This window comes from Heliangelus exortis, chromosome 1, assembly GCF_036169615.1.
Source record: "Heliangelus exortis chromosome 1, bHelExo1.hap1, whole genome shotgun sequence".
NCBI classification, from domain to species: Eukaryota; Metazoa; Chordata; class Aves; order Apodiformes; family Trochilidae; genus Heliangelus; species Heliangelus exortis.
In genome coordinates this window covers 6,449,612-6,468,689 of record NC_092422.1, presented here as the reverse complement: position 1 = coordinate 6,468,689, position 19,078 = coordinate 6,449,612, and the positions used below count along the sequence as shown (strand labels likewise).

The window sequence follows — 19,078 nt, the reverse complement described above, 5'->3', positions numbered from 1 at the left end:
AGTAAGTCTGTGATTTTCAGAAATGCAGAAATACTTCAGTTCCTCCACAACTGAAAAACTACCTAGCATTTCAGATCTCAGTTTATGCTCCCCTCTCTGGACATATTCAGCTTGATTTCCCTACAGTAACATGGATGCACGTTCAGTAGGATAAACCTCAGCTCTCACCAATGAACTTTAAACTCTCTGCCCACTCTTGAAGCAAATTTGTAAATGTGAAGAAGCCTCAGATCCTACAAGAGATTTGCAGGTACCATGAGAGACCTGAGAGAAATGAAGATATTGCCATGGGAGGAAAAATCGTGGTGGGCCAAAACAAGGAAAGAAGTTACATTAGATCTGCCATTTTTTTCAGAATAAATTGTTCACTCTATGCAACCAGGCTTCCACTGGAAAACCACGAGGTTTAGTTCCTCAAGCTGGCTGCAGTCCAGACCCCAGCTCGCAAAAAAAAAAATAAAACAAAAAAAAAATGATTACACAGCTTCAAACCATCCCCAAGATGTAGCACTGCTACCTTTAGCTCTTTTGAAAGAAAGCACAAATCTGCTTACTAAGAGAATCGGACTGCAAGAATAAAAGCAGCTGCAGCTGTCTTCAGGCAAAACAAAAGCTGCTCATGCATTTAAATTTCAGTTCTGCTGTAATTTATGCCACAACAAAGGATGCCAGTTTGGGAAAGTAGGACTCTGTGCACAGTAATAACAGGCTTCCCCATTGTCAGAGATGTCATTTGAGCACTTCTCAAATGTGACAGAGCACTGAAGGGTTTTTGCAAATTTCCTTTGCTCCTCAACATTTGTAATAGTCAGGGAGGATTTCAGTATTTTTAGCTACAGCTATGGAAGAATATTTATTTCTCAGACAGGGAAGGTCTGAATATCAATCTCTGGAAGAATCACTCCAACATATGATCCAAGGCAAATCAAGTCAGTGGGAGTTTTTTCTATTGACTTTGTGAATGCTGGACTCAGACCCTTGTCGAAAGGATTGCCTAATGTCCCTGGGCAGGACACAGGACTGGCTGTGGAATTCGCTGTCGTTACAGGAGGTGAGCCAGCCTGATATGCCCAGAAACAAGCTCACTGAAATTAAGTCTAGAGAACAATTGCATATGAGATCAACAACCTTACATTCAGGAGCACTGCAAGTGCCAAACACACAAGTAGGCTGAAAACATTTGATATTTAACCATTGCCTTAAGTGCAAGGGGAGTTTCAGAGCCAGCTCCCAGCTCTGCAGACACTAAAGTCAATCAGCTAAGACAAAAATACAGGAAAACAAATTCCTGACTTGCTTCATGCTATACTAATGTTTGCATTTGCCAATGGCTATGATATTTTTTGAAAGATGTGTACCTCCTAAAATAATTATAGCAAAAGGGGACTTGCTTTGGGTCTCTACCCTATCTGTCCTATAGCACCCTCCATTACCATGGAGGATCACAATATACAACTACATTCATGGAAGTTTGCATACTAATATAACACCACTGAGTTATACTGCCACTTAAGTTATACAAACATTTAATAGAAAAGTAATACATGATTACAGAATCACAGAACTATTATGGTTGGAAAATACCTTTAAGTTCATCAAGTCCAGACACTATTAACCCAGCACTGCTCAGACCCACTAAACCACGTCCCTGAGCTCCACATCTATATGTCTTTTAAATTCCCTCAGGGATGGTGACTCCAACACTTCCCTGGGCAGCCTGTTCCAGTGCATGGAAGCCCATTCAGTGAAGAAATTTTTCCTAATATCAAATCTAAACCTCCCCTGCCACAGCTTGAGGCCATTCTTCTCATCCTCTCACTTGTCACTTGGGAGAAGTAACCTCACTCCAGCCTTCTTTCAGCTAGTCATAAAGCATGAGAAGGTCTCCCATCAGCCTCCTTTTATCCAGGCTAAACATCCCTGTTCCCTCAGTATCTCCTCATAAGACTTGTGCTCTTGACCTCTCTGCAGAAGAATATTTTGACTTCCTTTTTGACTTAGTTTACAAGGCATTATTGCTCCCTTAAATTTGGCTCTCATAATAGGGCTTATTTAAAAGTATGAGGTATGAGGTAGAGTCTAAAAAAACTCTCCTAGTAAAACCATAAAATTATACCTTAAGTCTCTAAATACAGGCTGTGGCACAGATGACCAGTAAATGCTGTAATCCTCAGAGTAATGCTTACTACAGGAATTCTTGCACAGAACATTTTATAACATCCACATTATTTTGCAGAAATGGTGAAATATCAGTTTTTACAAATAAGTAAATAAAAGGAAGGTGATACAGGTTCTAGTTGAAATGTTAAAATTCAGGATATGTTCTGCAAGCCTGAGAAAAAAAACATTAAACATGGTTTCAAAGTCCTCCGGAAACACGTCATCCACTGCAGATTGGGTTTATCCGAATTTTAGAAAAACCTATTGAGATTAGTTTTTACCTAATACTGTATAAGATGATTACAGCTATTTGTGGCACTTTAATTCCTTCTGCAAACAAAATTATGTTTTATAGAGATATATCTACTGAAAAAATATAACAAACAAACAGTAAAAACCTACCCCAAACATAAACCTCTTTCATCCATTCTCATTTCACAGAACGGCCTTCTAAGCTGTAAAATCATGCACTTTTCTTAATGAAATGAAGGCCAGACAAATAGAGGTTTTTAGAAACAAATTGTACTAAACTGTGTATTGCATTATGAAGCCTGGTTACGTTTCATAAAGAACAAAACATCAAAATATAATGTTTGGTTGTTCTGACATATCCAGATGACTATTATTACTCTCTTTCATGATTTTCCTCTTTTTTATTTCTGCACAATGCCTTCAAGATGCCCCATTATGAGACAATCCCAACAAACAAGGCATTTGGATTTCCACGGGTTTAATTTGCCCTTCCTTGCAGGGTTTTTAAAAAATAAACATTCACTTCAGAACAACATGTGCTACAATCTGAGAGGACCCTGTGATTTTAATATCATCTGGCTATGAATGATCCCACAAACAGCAAAAATCCTTACAGACTCAATGACAACAGCACCATAACTTCTCACCACACATGGAAAGATGGGTAAATTCCTTTTGGTGCAAATAGTTTGGAATTAAGTTTAGAGTTATGTCAATATCTAAAGTTGCACTCTTCCCCTTGCATGCTCCTTCTGAAGAGTTTCTCTTCCTCCCTCCTCTTAGGGATGGATTTTCAAAGCATTGTGTTTGGGCCACTGGAGTGTAAATGGGACTCCAGAGACTGCAGCTCCACATGTCACTTCGACAATGTGCCCCTTAGCAACTAACTCAGTTGAAACTGAACACAGTGTCTCTAGAAAGAAGTCCAGCAACAAGAACAGCCCGAAGGGCGAAGGAGATGCTTTTGAACCTGAATTAAAATGTAAAAGGACAATCCTTCAATAGTCCTTCAGTAAATCACTCACAGAGCTTTTACTTCCATATTTGTAGATGCTTCTTGCATGTCTAGAATGTACACACCAAAAATATTGAATCCTGATTATTCTCATGTCACTCTCCTGTTCAGTAATAAACAGTTGTTCACATAAAATTACATTAAATTTACATCTGGTAAGAATGTGTCCTTCTGTATCCTTGGTAATGATTCTGTACCAAAAATCACAGTTTTCATTAACAGTTACAGCCTAAGTATTCAAAAGTTTAATCAATTCTGGATGAAACCAATGTTTGAGAGTTGTGAATGAGATAAAGTTCTGGAAAGCAATGAACACTCAAATTCTGGAAATTAAGTCTAATCAAGATTAGGTACTCAAAAAGGGACACTTTCAAGACCATTAGACATTCTTTAAGTAGAAGAGACAAAGTAACATTAGATGTATAGAACCTGAAAACCAGAAGCTCTGCCTTTGACATTTCTTTGTGTGGCAGTCTGATTTATAGGTGAATGGAAGAAAATGTTATGGGAAGCTAAAACAGATGTCATGGAAGTGGGTGTTTTTGAAATACCAGTTATGCAAGAATCTCATTATTGATTGTGTAATAACATGATCTACCACATTTAAAGCAATGATGAGAGGTCACTCTTTTATATTATTCAAGAATCTAGACCAACCAAACAGCAAACCAAATAGAATAATGACATGTCTTGCAATTCCCAAATCTCCTTCATAAAAAGAAGCATTTAAGAACAAAGAAAAGACATCCAAAGGTCTACAAATTAAAAAGCTGTCTAACTTCTGTAACATCACACTCCTCAGTCTGTTATTGTGGCAATCAAAAGACTTCATTTATCCTTTGGATTCAACCTAAATGTGGCTATAACCACTTTTTCATTTCTGGCATATGTAGTACATCAACAAATGTTGCAGTGTAGACACACACAAAGGACACGTCGTTTGGAACACTTTGAAGAATTACTTCAAAGTACTACAAAAGTAAATGTGCAGCTAATGTTCTGTGACTTCTGTATTTCTCCAGCACATACTTCCATATCCCTATTTACCTTCAGAAAAATAACAGAGAAAATATCCCGTCTTTTTTTTCATTATTTAGTTTAAATCTGTTTATAACTGCTTGGTAAATACCACTTGATTATTAATCCACTTCCTTTTTTTAAAGAGTATCCAGCAATTTAAAATTATGCAGGGTTTATAAAATAAAGCTAAGCACTTTAAAGAAGCTGACGGAAATTACAAGTAAAATAGCATTGACATTAATTACTTCCATTTGCAGGAAATTTTAGAGAACGGTAAACACACACTTTTCATAAAAGGTAGAGAAATTATTGAAACTCTTCCCAGACCTTCATTATATTCACAGGAACAGTGTGGTATTGATGGGCTTCTACTTTAATGATGTATAATCATTTTTTACCTAATTGCTCCTGAATGTAGCTCTGCAATGCACAAAATTGGTACACTGGCCTTGAAGAAATATAACTTGAAGGTACCTGTGCTTCCATAAATATTATTTCTGTTAAGAAATGCACCCTTCCAGCTAGTTCTGCAGAAAATTTACAGATGTTTGTGAAGTAATAAAACACTGAGGGGCCAATGCAAGAGGAAGAAGGAGAGCAAGAGTGATGTACAGTAACTCTCACCACTTTCCGTGACTGGAGACACATGCACAGAGCAGCACAAGGGACAACAGAGAGGCTACAGCACATGGGTACATTCATGACCTTAAAAAATTACTCTTAATAAGTTATGAAAGTTATTTTATACAAAAGTTAAAAACATCAAATGCTCAATTTTGACAAATAATATATAATGTGAAACGGAATGGAAAAAAAAGACTGAGTGATCCTCCAGCAGATCTCTTTGGACACCACAATATCACATGGATGGGAACATTCTGCAAAAATTTCACTGTGTCCTTGAGCACTTTTCTTGACACACTTTGAGTTCCTTTGGCTGACTCTTTTCACAAAAAGCTAACACAAAAGACACAAAGAATTTAGATGCTACTCAGTGCCAGTGAAATCAATTAAACTTTGCCCATTTACCTACAGGTGGCTTCATCTCCAACTTTACATGAACAGCTATATCCTACTCTGGTTCAGTAACTTCCAATGAAAAAGGAAAGCAACAAAGTTTAGGAATAACTACTCAATGCCCTATCTTGCATGAGTTTTCTTGTTCCTTTTTCTTTCACTATAAATAAGGAGATACCTTTGAAATATCAGGATGAGTTTCTCCACAGAGAACCTGGAAGGATCATCTCAAAAGTGCAGTTTCATTGTTAACACAAATCAGTGACCAATAAGAAAGGTACTAGATCTGACCTAGCTCTGGCCTTCAAGAGCATACATCTAGTATTAAATATTAGTACCTACCTAGAAGTGCCTGAAACAAGCTGCTCTTAAAGATGCCCATCACCTTTCTGATGGCTTTTTTCAGCTGTTGTTCTTCTGGCTTCTTTAGTCTTTTACAGTATTCTTCCAGCAGCACTAAAGCTCGGTCAGTATCTAAAAAATGAACAAGTACAACAAAATAGGAAAAAAAATGTCTTTTATTGGCTCTGGAAAGTATTTACATGTTCAAATATTAACTCCATATTTCTTAAGACATTGTTCACACATATAAGAACACTTACACCAAATGCCATTGCATTGTGTCATTAGCTCTATGCCATAAACAACACAGGCAAAGTGGAGAGATAAACCCAACATGAAAATAGAAAAAATATTGCATATCTGAGATAACCTTGCAAATGGAAAACGGTCTTTTAAATGGCATCTACAAGTGTCCAACTTTCATTTATCCAAAACCAGCTGGAAGCTATAGGGTTTGGACCAAATTACAATTTGCAGAAGCTATAAAATTATAGACAATAACCATTACGGATAGACATGCAGGAAAACTGGCCCTAAAACATAAGCAGAGAAGGCAGTGGAGTGTTTCCTTGGCAATTGCAATACTCAGTTCTCTGTTCTCTGAATAGCAAATGTGTATCTGAAAGGCAGGTGTCCAAGAGGGTGCTTGGTTTTGCTTTGTTTTGGGGTTTTTTGTTCCCTCACTACATAAAACTGCTATCTACCTCTTTGGTAAAAATGAGATTTTGAGAGCAGACTTCCATTCATGTGTTGGCTCAAATATAGCAATCCAGCTTTTCTCTGGAGAGCTCTATTCCTCCTCCTGCTATTATCTACTTGTTGTCTTTTGCCAACAGCATGACTGACACAAAATTGTATAGAAACCAAATATCACCATCTTACATGTGAGAAAATAGAGCAAAATGTAGAATAAGACTTCACCTTCATCCTTACTACCTCATAGAAATGTCCACACATGCAAGTGTCTGGCACTGAGATATCTGCACACCCTTTTGTAAACCTTACACTTTCTTGTAAACCAAGTTTACAATAAGATTAACAAACAGTAAGAGGTACAAAATAATTATAGTGAAACAAGTGCCTCAGTTTAAATCTCTTACAGTAGAGTTCAATGCAAGCTTCAATACCAGAAGAGGTTCAGACTCTCTAGATAGATTAAACTCAATAAAGTACTGTAAAAAGGCATAGAAATGCACAACAATGCTCTTACAATTCTTTTTTTTTCTAAATAACTGAAACAAAACTTCTTTTTCACTACACTAAAAAATAATCATCTTTGCTTGTCCAAGGATTTTGAACAACATCCCTGTTGTGGGCCTTGAGGTGTGACACTTGGATGAGTTCATAGTAGGGGCAGAGTTGTGAATTGTATTCCATAATTGATAACATTACAAATTAAAAAGGGGAAACAACCAATAATTAATGTTTAAGAAGATGTAATTTCTTTTCTTTCTCCTCCCAAAAACTCTGGCTGGTCACAAGAATTTTGACAGAGAAATGAAAAACAACTAATAAAACAGCAATGGTATTTAAATGTGTGTATATATACATATATGCATATACATATGTAGAAATTATGTATATATCACATATATATGAAGTTTAGGGGGCATTTTACAGCGGTATAGGCATTTGTACATAAAAAAGCTCATAGTTCTCTATTGTAGTCCCACCTTTAGGGTTTCTCCAAAAGGAACTCCTTATTTCTAAGAGAGCTGTCCTTTGGGCAGCTAAGGGTTAGGCAATTGCCTTGCTTTCACCCAAAGCCAGTAGGGTACTTAGGAACAACTTAAAACCTTCAGCTCTTATAAAGGCCAAGACAGAACACCTTGGCTTGGCTCCATCATGGATCACCCAAACCAAAAGGACAGCCTCGAAGTTCTGGGACCAAGTGGGATATGGTTGGGATATTCTACTTATCTACTCCTATTCTGCATGTGAGCTCAGATTCTTTTGCCTGGAAAACCCCAATCACACCATACCTTTCACTGACCTCATACATGACATGAGGCATGACAGCCCCACCTGTGATAACTGTGTTTTCATCTAGATACTGAAAGTACTTGGCTCCCCTCTACAAAATAAACACTTAATAGCTTAAAGCATGGGTTGTAATCAAGCATCCACCTTCCCCTCAGTGCACATTCATATGCAATGAACATAAAAGTATTTATAATCATAGGAAGCAGAGAGTGGTGGAAAGCCACTGCAGAAAATCCAATACTGAGGTCATGAGCAGACTGTCTGAGGAATCAGGAAAATGGGATTTGAATGACTGCCTCCTTTTGCTCACCACACAAGAGACACTTTACCACTCCTTCTTTCTTAAGTCACTTCATGAAGAATGCTGACATGTTTCATTAATCATTCCTTCCTTAAAGTGTATGGTTCTTATTTTGAAAAACAGCTGCAAAAAAGTAGCCTCCCTTGGAGGTATGAGCAGAATTCTATTTTCACTTAAGTTATTATTTTTCAATTCATCTCAATTAAAAAAGCCTACTATTGGTTCACCCCAAACCAAGTCCTAAAATCTACAAGCTGAACAACCAGCAATGGAGCAGAGTTCTAGTGTTAACTCTAAATCCCAGCTAAATCTCAGATCAAGTAATTATCTTCCTGCCTGACTTTACTCTCTAGCTTTAATAGGATACATTAATTTTCACTCCCTCCCTAAGCTCCTGCATGGATTTCCAGGTTTTTCCTGCACAGTTGCTCTAAGTAGCAATGTAAATAGTTTTCCAAATAACCTATAATGTGCTGCATGTGCTGGGAGACACAGTCACCCACAGGCTGTCCTGATTTTGCTGATGTTGTGGTATCAACTGGAACCACAGCTTGACCAAGAATATTTTAGCATGTCAGGGAAGGTGTGTGTAATCTCACTTACTGAGGTTTATGAGAATTATTTGAATCTCCAGTCATTCTGGAACCAGATTAGGCTTTCAAAAAAGCAACCTTGTGCCTTTTTGACAAATTTCACGGTTTAGGAATTACTTGGGACCAGATCTTCATATGGATTTGTACAATACCCAGTATGATGGGGCATAAGCCACTGCCACACAACATTCATACCTCTGTGTGACAACCAAACAGAAACAGGATTTATTACAATAACATGGAATATCTGAAGAGTACTAAGTACTCCCTTCAAGATGATAACTATCTTCAGCTCCCAGTTATACCCAAAGCAGATGGGAACATCCAGTATTTTGCCCTCCAGGGTTGCCTGACAGCTACAAAGTTTAAATAATACTCAGCTGCAAGAACTGACTGCCTGGACTGCAGCACAATAGTCAAATAAGAACCATATTCCCTGTTATACTTCTGTGAACCAAAGTTTCTGAATTCCCACACATTCTTCTCATCATGAGGAACAGGAGCCTGGTGGTTTTCATGAAGGACTGGATCACTGTATGTATGGGATGACAATATCCACTGGAGCACACAATTCATCTTTAGCAGTCAAAATAAATCATGGGCCTTACAGTGAAATGTTTCATAAATACAAGAATCTTTGTTCTGTGATACCATTATTTTTCAGTGGTTCCACCAAAACCAAATTCAAGAAAGATCACAAATCCACTGAACAGTTTAATATCCCAAGTTGTAGGCCTCTTGGGATCCTGGGTAGTTCATTTGCTAACAAAAGACCACTGAAAAGTAGCTCTCACCTGTGCCCAGTGAGGTGATACGGGACTTCATTCTAGTTTTTCTTACCATTTCTTTGCATATTATGGTACTATTTTTAATTTGATACTATTAGCTTTGAAAGTTGACTTTGACAAGGACCACTCAGAAGCTACAATACCACAAAAGCTCACATATACTCTTAACAGCATGGGCATTACCATTTTGTTCAAATAAATCATTATAAAACATCTTAATACAATGAACAAGAACAATGTCTAAGAGTTTATGGTCCTACAGCATCTTGTCCAAGAGAATACCAACTAACCCAAGCTAACTAACAATTCTGTAGATTTTATTTTTACCACTCTGTAATTTTTAGCCAGTTCATAAATATTTCTGGTTAATGTCACAAATCAGGGAATGGGCAACTGCTATCATACAGCAAGTCGGAAATACGTGATACTGAAAAAAACTGTAGATCAATAACTTTGCTTAATTAATTTATTTGAAAAACTTTTTCCTCCCTCAAGTTATCTAAAGTTTTAACATGTAAAATATTATTTAATTTTTCTTCTACACAATGGGTGTCTGCTTAATGTAATCTATTGATCTATGTAAGAACAAAAATAAGGCAAATAGTTTCCTTGGGGTTATTATTCTAGATGGGATCATTAGAGATAAATCCATTCTCTATACACTCCATACTTTCTAGACACTCTTTTATATAATTTGATTTTTTAAGCTACATGCTATATAGCTTTATGCTATAAAGCCAGAATATCTGTTGGGTTAATGTTTATACATCTGATGAAATTATTTTTAAAATATATGTAGAAAATGCACCATTAAAACAATGCAGGTTATATTTTAATAAAACATAGCTACATTATAGCTTAGACACAAAGAGTTTTTCAGGGACACTGTCATCAAGAAACAAAACCATGCATGCAAGCAGGTATAGAGCATTGCATTAGCACATGACAGTTCACATGACATGACATCTATGGGAACAGCTATAGGATACAGGAAACAGTATCTTCCAGATGTTATTCAAACCATCTATCCTTTTGATAAAGTAAATATACTGGGTCTGAAATAACTTAGGAATAGCTACAAACTAAAATAATTAAATTGGATAAGATCAGGATCAGATCAGGGTATGTTGAATGATGATGAAACATCATCATGATGACACGAATCATGAACTACTTAAAACAAAGAAACAGATCATGGAAGCATCCAATAATTCAGGCAGATACTGTTATATTCCTATTTTCAAGCCCTAAGTGCTCCTTCTGACCACAATAAAGCCATATAAACCAAACTCTGTATGGATCCATACACAGTACTGGCCAGGACCAATCGTGGGGTTTGTAAACAAGTTGGTTTGCTTTGAACACCTCTAAGTATGGCAAGAGCTGCTGCTCCCTTCAATAGGAGTATGGTCTTGTTACCCAACTCCTACCATGAAGCAAGGTAGCTCAGATGATGATATATAAAAAGCAAATATGATTACAAACTCATCAGCAGCTGGAAATGTCTGTCTTGTACATCAGTCAGCTGGTTAAGAGTGCCCCAAACCAGTACAAGGTAATACTGGGCACCCACTGTCTCTCAGGGAACATGAAGCCTACAACAGCCTGTCCATAATTTAGGATCATATTTGTATTTGTTTCCTCCCATTGGCATCAGAGTCCATGACTGAAAAAATTTTGGGGTGCAGTGGTACACAAAAATCTTGACAAAAATATTGTTTCACCAGTGAGAGATGTTTAACATGAGCTGAGGTCTAGCTCAAAATAAAGGTCTGGGGTTTTTTTATTTCAGTTTCTTTTTTTTGTGGGTAATTATATCTGCTCCCTTTCCTAAGAAGGATTTTGATGATTTTCTGACTTGCAAAGTCTATGGTATAGGTGTCTTTTTACAGAAAAACACACCAACACATTTCAGGAGACTCTTTCCAGCTTCTGGACAACCAGAATTGGGAAAATGTAGGGCACTGAAGCTGGAAAAAGCATGAAGACCAGGGGAGGAAAAAATGCAGCAGCCAAAATAGAAGTGAGAAATTAAATCAGAGCACCAGGAAAGAAATCTAAGAGTCTTTCTCAATCTAAACAGTTTTCTGAGTCAACTTGGAAAACTTTAGAAGAAAAGCATCTTTAAGACTATTTTGCGTTTGGAGACTTCACACCTTCAATTAGATGACCACTGGCAGAAGAGCCAGAGGTCTGAGCAAGCACTGTTTCCCACTTCAATTATTTTAAGATCTCTTACTTTGAACCCCTTCTCTAGAAAGCTCAAAAAATTAAAGTGAGTTGTTACAGATCAACAGGAGGGGATGCAGTGTTTTCTAAGAAATTTCCAGGCAGCTTTCTTCAGGACTGATCCGAGACAAAGCCATCAGTTACTCATTTAACTATCTTGATCTTCAAACACAAAGCAATATATCCTGGCTAGTGCAGAATGCTTGGTGTACACACCTGCACCTGAAAACCCCTACATGAGACTGTATTTTAAAATCTGCAGTTTCCACACTGGAGGTGTAAGCCAGTTCAGTTTTAGAAAGAAACATAAGAAACAGTTCACTAAGACGGTTGACAAAAACACAAGCCATAGGCTCCAGTGTTTCAAAAGAACTATTAAACAAAGAACAATTATAAAATATTTACATAGAAACACAAATATGAGATGTAAATTAATCAAGCAGATTGCACCCAGGGAAAGCAGACAGGGAATATGTGGCCCTGTACAAACCCAAAAGCTCTCAGCATCTCAGGCCTTTCATGTCTGCAATAAGGTTTTATGAAGAAATGGCAACATATGGGTTATGCAGCCTAGAGGAAGCATAAGGCATTACATAGGTGACAAATACTATCACCCAGTGTGATGAGCACTCACAACAAACAAGAAAAAGGGTTAAAAATAACAGTTCCTGAGAGTATGCCTGACACACAAACCCATCTTCTGTCCTGCGAGGGAAAACAAGTGGACACAAAAAGGGGGGTTTAATCATCCACAGAATCACCAGGCACGTCTGTCTCTGGAATTTTAGCTTTTAGGACCCACACCAGCACACAGAGGGGACTGACACATGGTGTGTGATTGCTCTTGAGCCAGTGGAGACACTATTTCAAGGAATGATATTTAAAGTTAAGATTGCACTCTGAGCTGCCCTAGCTCTCTGTTAACTGTAAAAAAGAAGCACAACATCCCCAAATTAACCGTAACCTTGGTGAATTCTCTGCACAGATTGTTTTCCCACAAAACACACATTTAGGAATGGTTTAGTTGTGAAGTGATGTTATTCTAGGCCTTGATGCTGTTAGCAGACAAGAAATGGGCCAGATATTCTTTGAGAAGCAGTGCTGTGCAAGTACCAGAACAAATTTCACAGAACAGGGCAATATCATATCATATTCCCAGGTAAATTAAGGGGAAACCAGGCATCCAAATGCTAAGGAAAACTGGACTAGAATAAGGATGGGCAGCTCTGTGCTGAACAGTGTTCACATGCAGCTGTTCCACCAGCCAGTGCAAAAAGTTGCACAGCAGTTTCCTGGCATAGAATATTGACTTGTGCAGATGATGCAGAGAGAGATAAATGCTCTGCGAGTCAGACTACTATGAAGGGCAGGAGTTATGCTATGAAGTGCCAGCTGAATTCTCAAACAGAAATTACAGGCACACAGAGGAGCCCTATTAGGTTTTCAGTTTGCCTCCCTGCTTTGCAGAAGGACCCAGATTACATCCATCTCACAGGTGCCCAACTTCACTGGTACCTTCTACAAAGTCCACAAGATCCCTTACCTTCTAATTCCAGTGCCTGAAGGTTCTAGTGGTTTTTTCTATGCTATATAATGTCCACCTTTTTTTGCTACAAATCAGGGCAACTACTTCTTGTCATCCAGATGTCAGTGTGGAAAGCAAACCACCATTATTGCCTTTATAGCCTCTTCTCTATTGTGTGACTTGTCACGTCCCTCCCCTGCTCAGTCTCCTTTTGCCTAAGCTAAACAGCTCCAGCAAGTTCATGTACACAGTTTACATTTCCAAAGCCTCTTATTCTCTTTTCTGGAATTAAATTTGTCTTAAAGTACAATCTCTGAACTTCAGCTGAAGACACACTAATGCTACAGAGCACTGACTGCTGGATGAAGTTGTGTCAGCTGTATATCACACACACACAAATATCCAGAGAAGCCATAATAATAAAAGAGTGCCTGGATTCTTTTTTTAATTGTTTGTTAAGATTCAGAGTTTTTGTCTAATTTACTATAAGGAAAAAATGGTTACTTCAAAATAGATTTAAATTATCAATGATGAATAGCAGCAATGTACAGTTGTTTCCAATGTGTCCTCACACTTGACTTTACAAAACATTCCATTCAACAGCTACCTTTACATATTTAAAAATGTTAAGTATACTGCTTTTAATTTGACTAACTATACTTACCCATCAAATAGGATAGCTAAAGATCAATTAGTGACTGGCTCACCATAAAATTACACTTCTCTCCAGCATTTCTGCTGCTAGACAGCATCTTTGGTGCCCCCCAGATGAGAGTACCAAATACTTAGTGTTTAGTCTATATTCTGTTCATTGTATGCTTTGCCATAATAAGAAAGATCCCACTTATTTCTTCATTATCAGTGGTTCATCCTGGAACCTGGATTCTTCCTACTACATCACTTCACCTCAGGGGCCACAGAAGGGCTTTAGCAACTGCTGATACTACCTGTTCATCCCCCCAGGGCCATTCCTTTTCTTTCAGTGAGCTCTTTTTTCCCAGCCATGCTGCAGGTAACGTGGAACCTGCTCATTAATGATTCTTTCTCAAGTTTTTGTGACCTGGCTACAGACTATTTGTGTCTCAGACAGCAGAGCAAGAAGATTCTGGGGCCCTGAGACTCCTAAAAGTAGAGAAACTGCAAATAGAAGTAGCTTCACCTGAACTTTTTGTTTCTGCCTTTCAAGTGTCACAGTGTTGAAATATAGGTGTACAAATGCTACTATTAAATCAATAATGTGGATATGAAGACAGAATGAAAAATGAAGCCACAAACACCCAAAATGATGTAGTATCAAAAGAAAAATCTTATTTATGCAGCAGAATAAAAGTAAATTAACATCTTAACAGTGTAAACTTATTAAAGAGTCCTGCTTTGAAGAGCTTACAATCTAACAGTATGCAATACACAAAACTTGGGCAACTTTATGAGTAGTTGGAGGAATAAAAAACAGGAGTTATACACCTAATACAAATGCTGGATATTTTGGTTTGTTTTTTTGCTTTAAGAGAACACTGAACATCAGAATTAACATAAATGTGAAAATTAGAATGAGAAAGCAAACAAAAAAGATGTCTGTTTAGGAATAAATAACTTCCAGGCTCATACAAGAGGAGTATTATATCATATGAAAGAAAACAATGCGGAATTAAGAAAATCCAGATCTTATTCAATAACAGCAACCTTTCTAGTGATCTAAAAGCTAAAATGGAATGACATTAAATCACCTTTATTTATTACCCAAATATGCAGTGTGGTCTTACATTTTCTCACACTCATGCTGGCATTTTTATTTAAGAACCTTTGTATCAGACTAGAGTCCCTAAGCTAATAAAAGACACACCTCCAGGCAACAACAGAAAATCAATTCTATATTTTGGATATTGAACAACTGAGTCTGTATAACTGCAAAGTTTGTTTTGGGGTTTGTTTCTGGTGTTTTGGGGTTGGGGTTTTTTTCTGTTAAAAGCATAGCTCAGCAGGCATCCATCGTAGAGCAAAACACCTAGGACTGAAGCAGAAGATGACTTGAATTATCCCACTATAAGAGAAACAAATATCTTATTGTTATACATAAAATATTTGTTTCTGTTTGTAAAGCCATACATTGTCCAGATTCCCTCCTTCCAGAAAACTCTACTGATTCAGTTCCCTGGTAAATGTGTTTTGAGGGAAGCACTGACCCCTTCATCTCAAAAATGAAGACAAACTTAAGCACATTTCCTAGACCACAGACATTAAAAAATCTGTTTATTCACAGATTTTGTATTTTGGTTACTACTGTCATCACCCATGAGGTCAAGGTAGCTTTGCTGGCTATTTCTGGGACGAATAAGCCAAGAGAAAACATGATCTTAATTTTAATAAAGATGCTGTGGGGCACTGTTTTAATCTACAGTAAATACAAGAAGATAACGTAGTGAAACAGACCTTAAATACTTGTAAGAAGCAAGAACCTGGTATGACCTGACCAAAATAAGAAAAATCTGAGTAAAGCAGATTTTTCTCATTTTGCTGAAGCAGGGACTGCAAAATCATCTTTTATCACATTTGGCCACCAGTTACACAATCAGCTTTTTCACCATAGTCACCTTCTGACATCTATCTTGGCCATCTGGAACAAATTCAGAAGGAAAAGAAGAGGATGAGAAGGAAAAAAAATATGCTTATAATGCAAGACACCATTGCTTCTACTGAGTGCTGTATGCACTGAACAGGAACTGAAGAGAGGATGCACAGCTGCCTCTTGTGTCTGTAACACTGTGGTTGCCTCCAGTTCTCGTAATTAACAGTACAATAATTTGTAACATTTTTTCCCCACTAAAATAATGAATAGTCTTAATTTTTAGCACTCATAGAACACACAACGTCAGCTCTCATAAATATCTCAGAGAGAGAGATGGTTTTTCCACTAAAACTTAGATGAGACTTACACATCATCTAACTGAGGCAAGTAAGTGTGGTTACCCCATGTTCCCTCTACAATCTATGGGGAGAGAGAAGATGGCAATTGTCCAGAACACAATTCAGATCTATGGTGACTTAAAATGCCCTTTGAAAGTTTATCTGTCTGCTGACCAAAGCAGCCCTTCAGGGTAACAAGCTGGGCACCTTATTTAGGTGAGGTAACTAAAATGGAAGAGATCTGTGTGAAACATCTGATGAATACCAGAAAAATGGTAGAGCTGGAAAAATAACATAAATTTCACTATTCCAAGTCCAGAGTCCACTTAGCTTCAAAGCCTGCATGTATATAACAAAGACTTGTTCTGTATTGTGCCTACTCCTATAGTCCTGTTGTGTGCAAAATATCCCACTATTTCTCACAGAGGAAAAAATGGCTGGTTGGAAAAAAAGATTACTGCCATAAAAGCAGCTACATCTTTAAATCAAAGCTTTATGGTGAAAGTTGGCAACATTTAGATAGCAATTTTCTGCCACTTGTCTGTTTAACTCTTGAAAAACTAAAATTGCTCATTCCACAGTCTGTAAACATAACCCAACATAACTTTGCACTGCTCCTAGTCAATTCACTGTAAGAACTGAGAGGAAACTGAACAGAATTTGGAGTGAAAAATGCATACTTTTAGCTATGCCTTATTTGAGAATATTTACTCTGCAACTGAAAGACTCAAAGGCTTGTAATACCTGTGAATTATTAGAAGAAAAAGGGAAATAAAAATCTCCCATATATGCTAGGTTTCCTGCTGTAAACTGCAAGGAGTCTACAACTATATTCAGTAACATTTTTGTGCACTGAAAGTTATAAACCTAAATTTAAATTTTCTTCTCTAAAAATAAGATGCTGGATTTATAGAGATTTGGGGCACAAAAAACTCCAGCACTCTAATGGAAGGTAGCTTTGTCTGGCCCTTTGTGAACTTTGGTTTAAAAGTTCCTGCTGAGTTGGTTTTAGACTCCTTCCTTTCAACAGAGCAGCCACACAAAGCCAGCATTACCACTACAAACTCTGCCATTTCAAAAAGCATATTGGTTAGATTCTTCTGAATGGCACAGAAGTAATTAATGTGGGACCAGACTAAGACTTTTTAATTCTTGACACTGAAGTGCTTAAAAAGGTATGTCCTTGAAAGCATTTCTTTATATTAAGGGTATGAGGAAAAAAGGTTATTCCACAACAAACAGAATCCATGTGCCTCTATAAACTGGCTACAAGGTGGAGTGATTTAAGATGATATTAATAGCAGCCCACAGGTTTCATCTGGCTAAAGATACAATTCCTCTCACTCTCAGAAACAGAAAGCAGGATGAGGGCAGTATAAATCCCAATATTCAAGTATTTTTTACTAGATGTAAAGATGAGGACAGGGTTAGTCTAGAGGCACATGTTGAAACAGGCATCTAGATGTGGGGGTTCCTGCCATCTCCATTTAAATAATAAGTAGGGTTTTAAAACATGGATCTGGTCTCCACCACAGAGGAGCATGGATCCAATTAGTTCCTTCCATCACTGTGAAAGACATGAATGAATTACAGGAGCAATTTACACTCTTAACTATTCTGCAGATGAATCTGAAATACATGTAATTACAGTTCTAAATATAGTCCCTTACAGTGAACAGAAATCAACTCAGCTAAGTAACTCAGGGAGGGATGGAGAGAAGACGTCTAAAACCACACAAAAACGAGACTTCATTTAGTAACCTGACTTGACTTCTTCAATTTGGTAGTACTTTTTGACTTTGAAGCAAAGCTTTCCTCAAGAAGTTCCATAAATTCAGTACTAATAGCTGTACTCAAAAATATCCTAAGTTATTTGTGAAACTCAAATAAAAATTAAGTAAAAATAATAAATTTATTTACTTTTCAGATTCATTCAACCAACATCGTCTCTAAACGGAACTGGCCAACAAATAATTTTGCAACTAAAATCAAATGTCTGGTTTGATTTAAAATTTTAAGTGTACTTAAGGGAAAGATGAGCAAGCAAAAGCAAATGAGACAAAGCTGTTTGTGTATCACACAGCAATAGTGCAACAAACCATACAATGTCTCTAATGTCTTCTCCCTTACCTAAAGGGAGCACATTCAGTGCCTGCAGGACACTCCATTCTCCCTTTCCAGCCCTGTTTTGTTTTTTTAGTTTCACTGAGACTGACAGCAAGCTAACTGTGAGTATTCTTCAGTATGTGAAGCCTTATTTCCCTTCAGAATGAAGTGAGAAAACAAAACCCTCTCCTCTAGCACGAGGGCAATCACATACTGACACATCCATGGTCAGAACCAGGAACAAACCTTTTCTTCCACATCCACAAGAAGGCAATGCCTCTTTTAAGTTATGTGGTTTTTCACTATTAAGTTGGTTTTTTTCACAATTAAACAGGCCTAGACTTTTAAAAACAAAATGGCAGACATCGTATCAAGCAGTAAAGCATAATTTAGGTCCAAAGCTACGTGAAACATGAAGACCAACAGTGGATGTGAGAGCCCTTTCAAAGGCAAATTCTGAAAATGCATTCACTGTTCTTTAGAAAGGCCGAGGACTGGCCAGTGCCAAAGAAAGCAGCACTAGGTAACAACTCCCAGTGATAAATATCAGGATATTTTAAAACTTTTTTTTACAGGTTTCTCTATCTCAGGACTGGTTTTAGAATATTTTTATCAATCCAAAATAGCAACACATAGAGAAGTGCAAAAAGGGAGAGATAATCCTGTCCTTAATGTTGTCATTTAAATACATACTTTTGTACAGCCTAACAGAGAATATCCCACACAAGATTTCTATAGATGGCACTGATGAGAAAGACAGTAGCCATGAACTTCCAACCACCTTAAGATCAAAAAGGGAAAATAAACCACCAACAGAAATAGGAAACTAGTTAGACTCAAAGT

At 37.4% G+C, this 19,078-nt stretch overlaps 1 protein-coding gene across 12 annotated transcripts in view; it reads right to left on the bottom strand.

Annotated features, from left to right (window-relative positions):
- The window catches only part of DLG2 (discs large MAGUK scaffold protein 2), a 961,231-nt gene that overhangs the window by 938,295 nt on the left and 3,858 nt on the right, over positions 1–19,078 (bottom strand). For all 12 annotated transcript variants that reach the window (XM_071732357.1, XM_071732283.1, XM_071732535.1 and 9 more), the window contains one exon: positions 5,807–5,938. In XM_071732357.1, the coding sequence (XP_071588458.1) occupies positions 5,807–5,938 (132 nt within the window). The remainder of the gene's footprint in view (positions 1–5,806; positions 5,939–19,078) is intronic.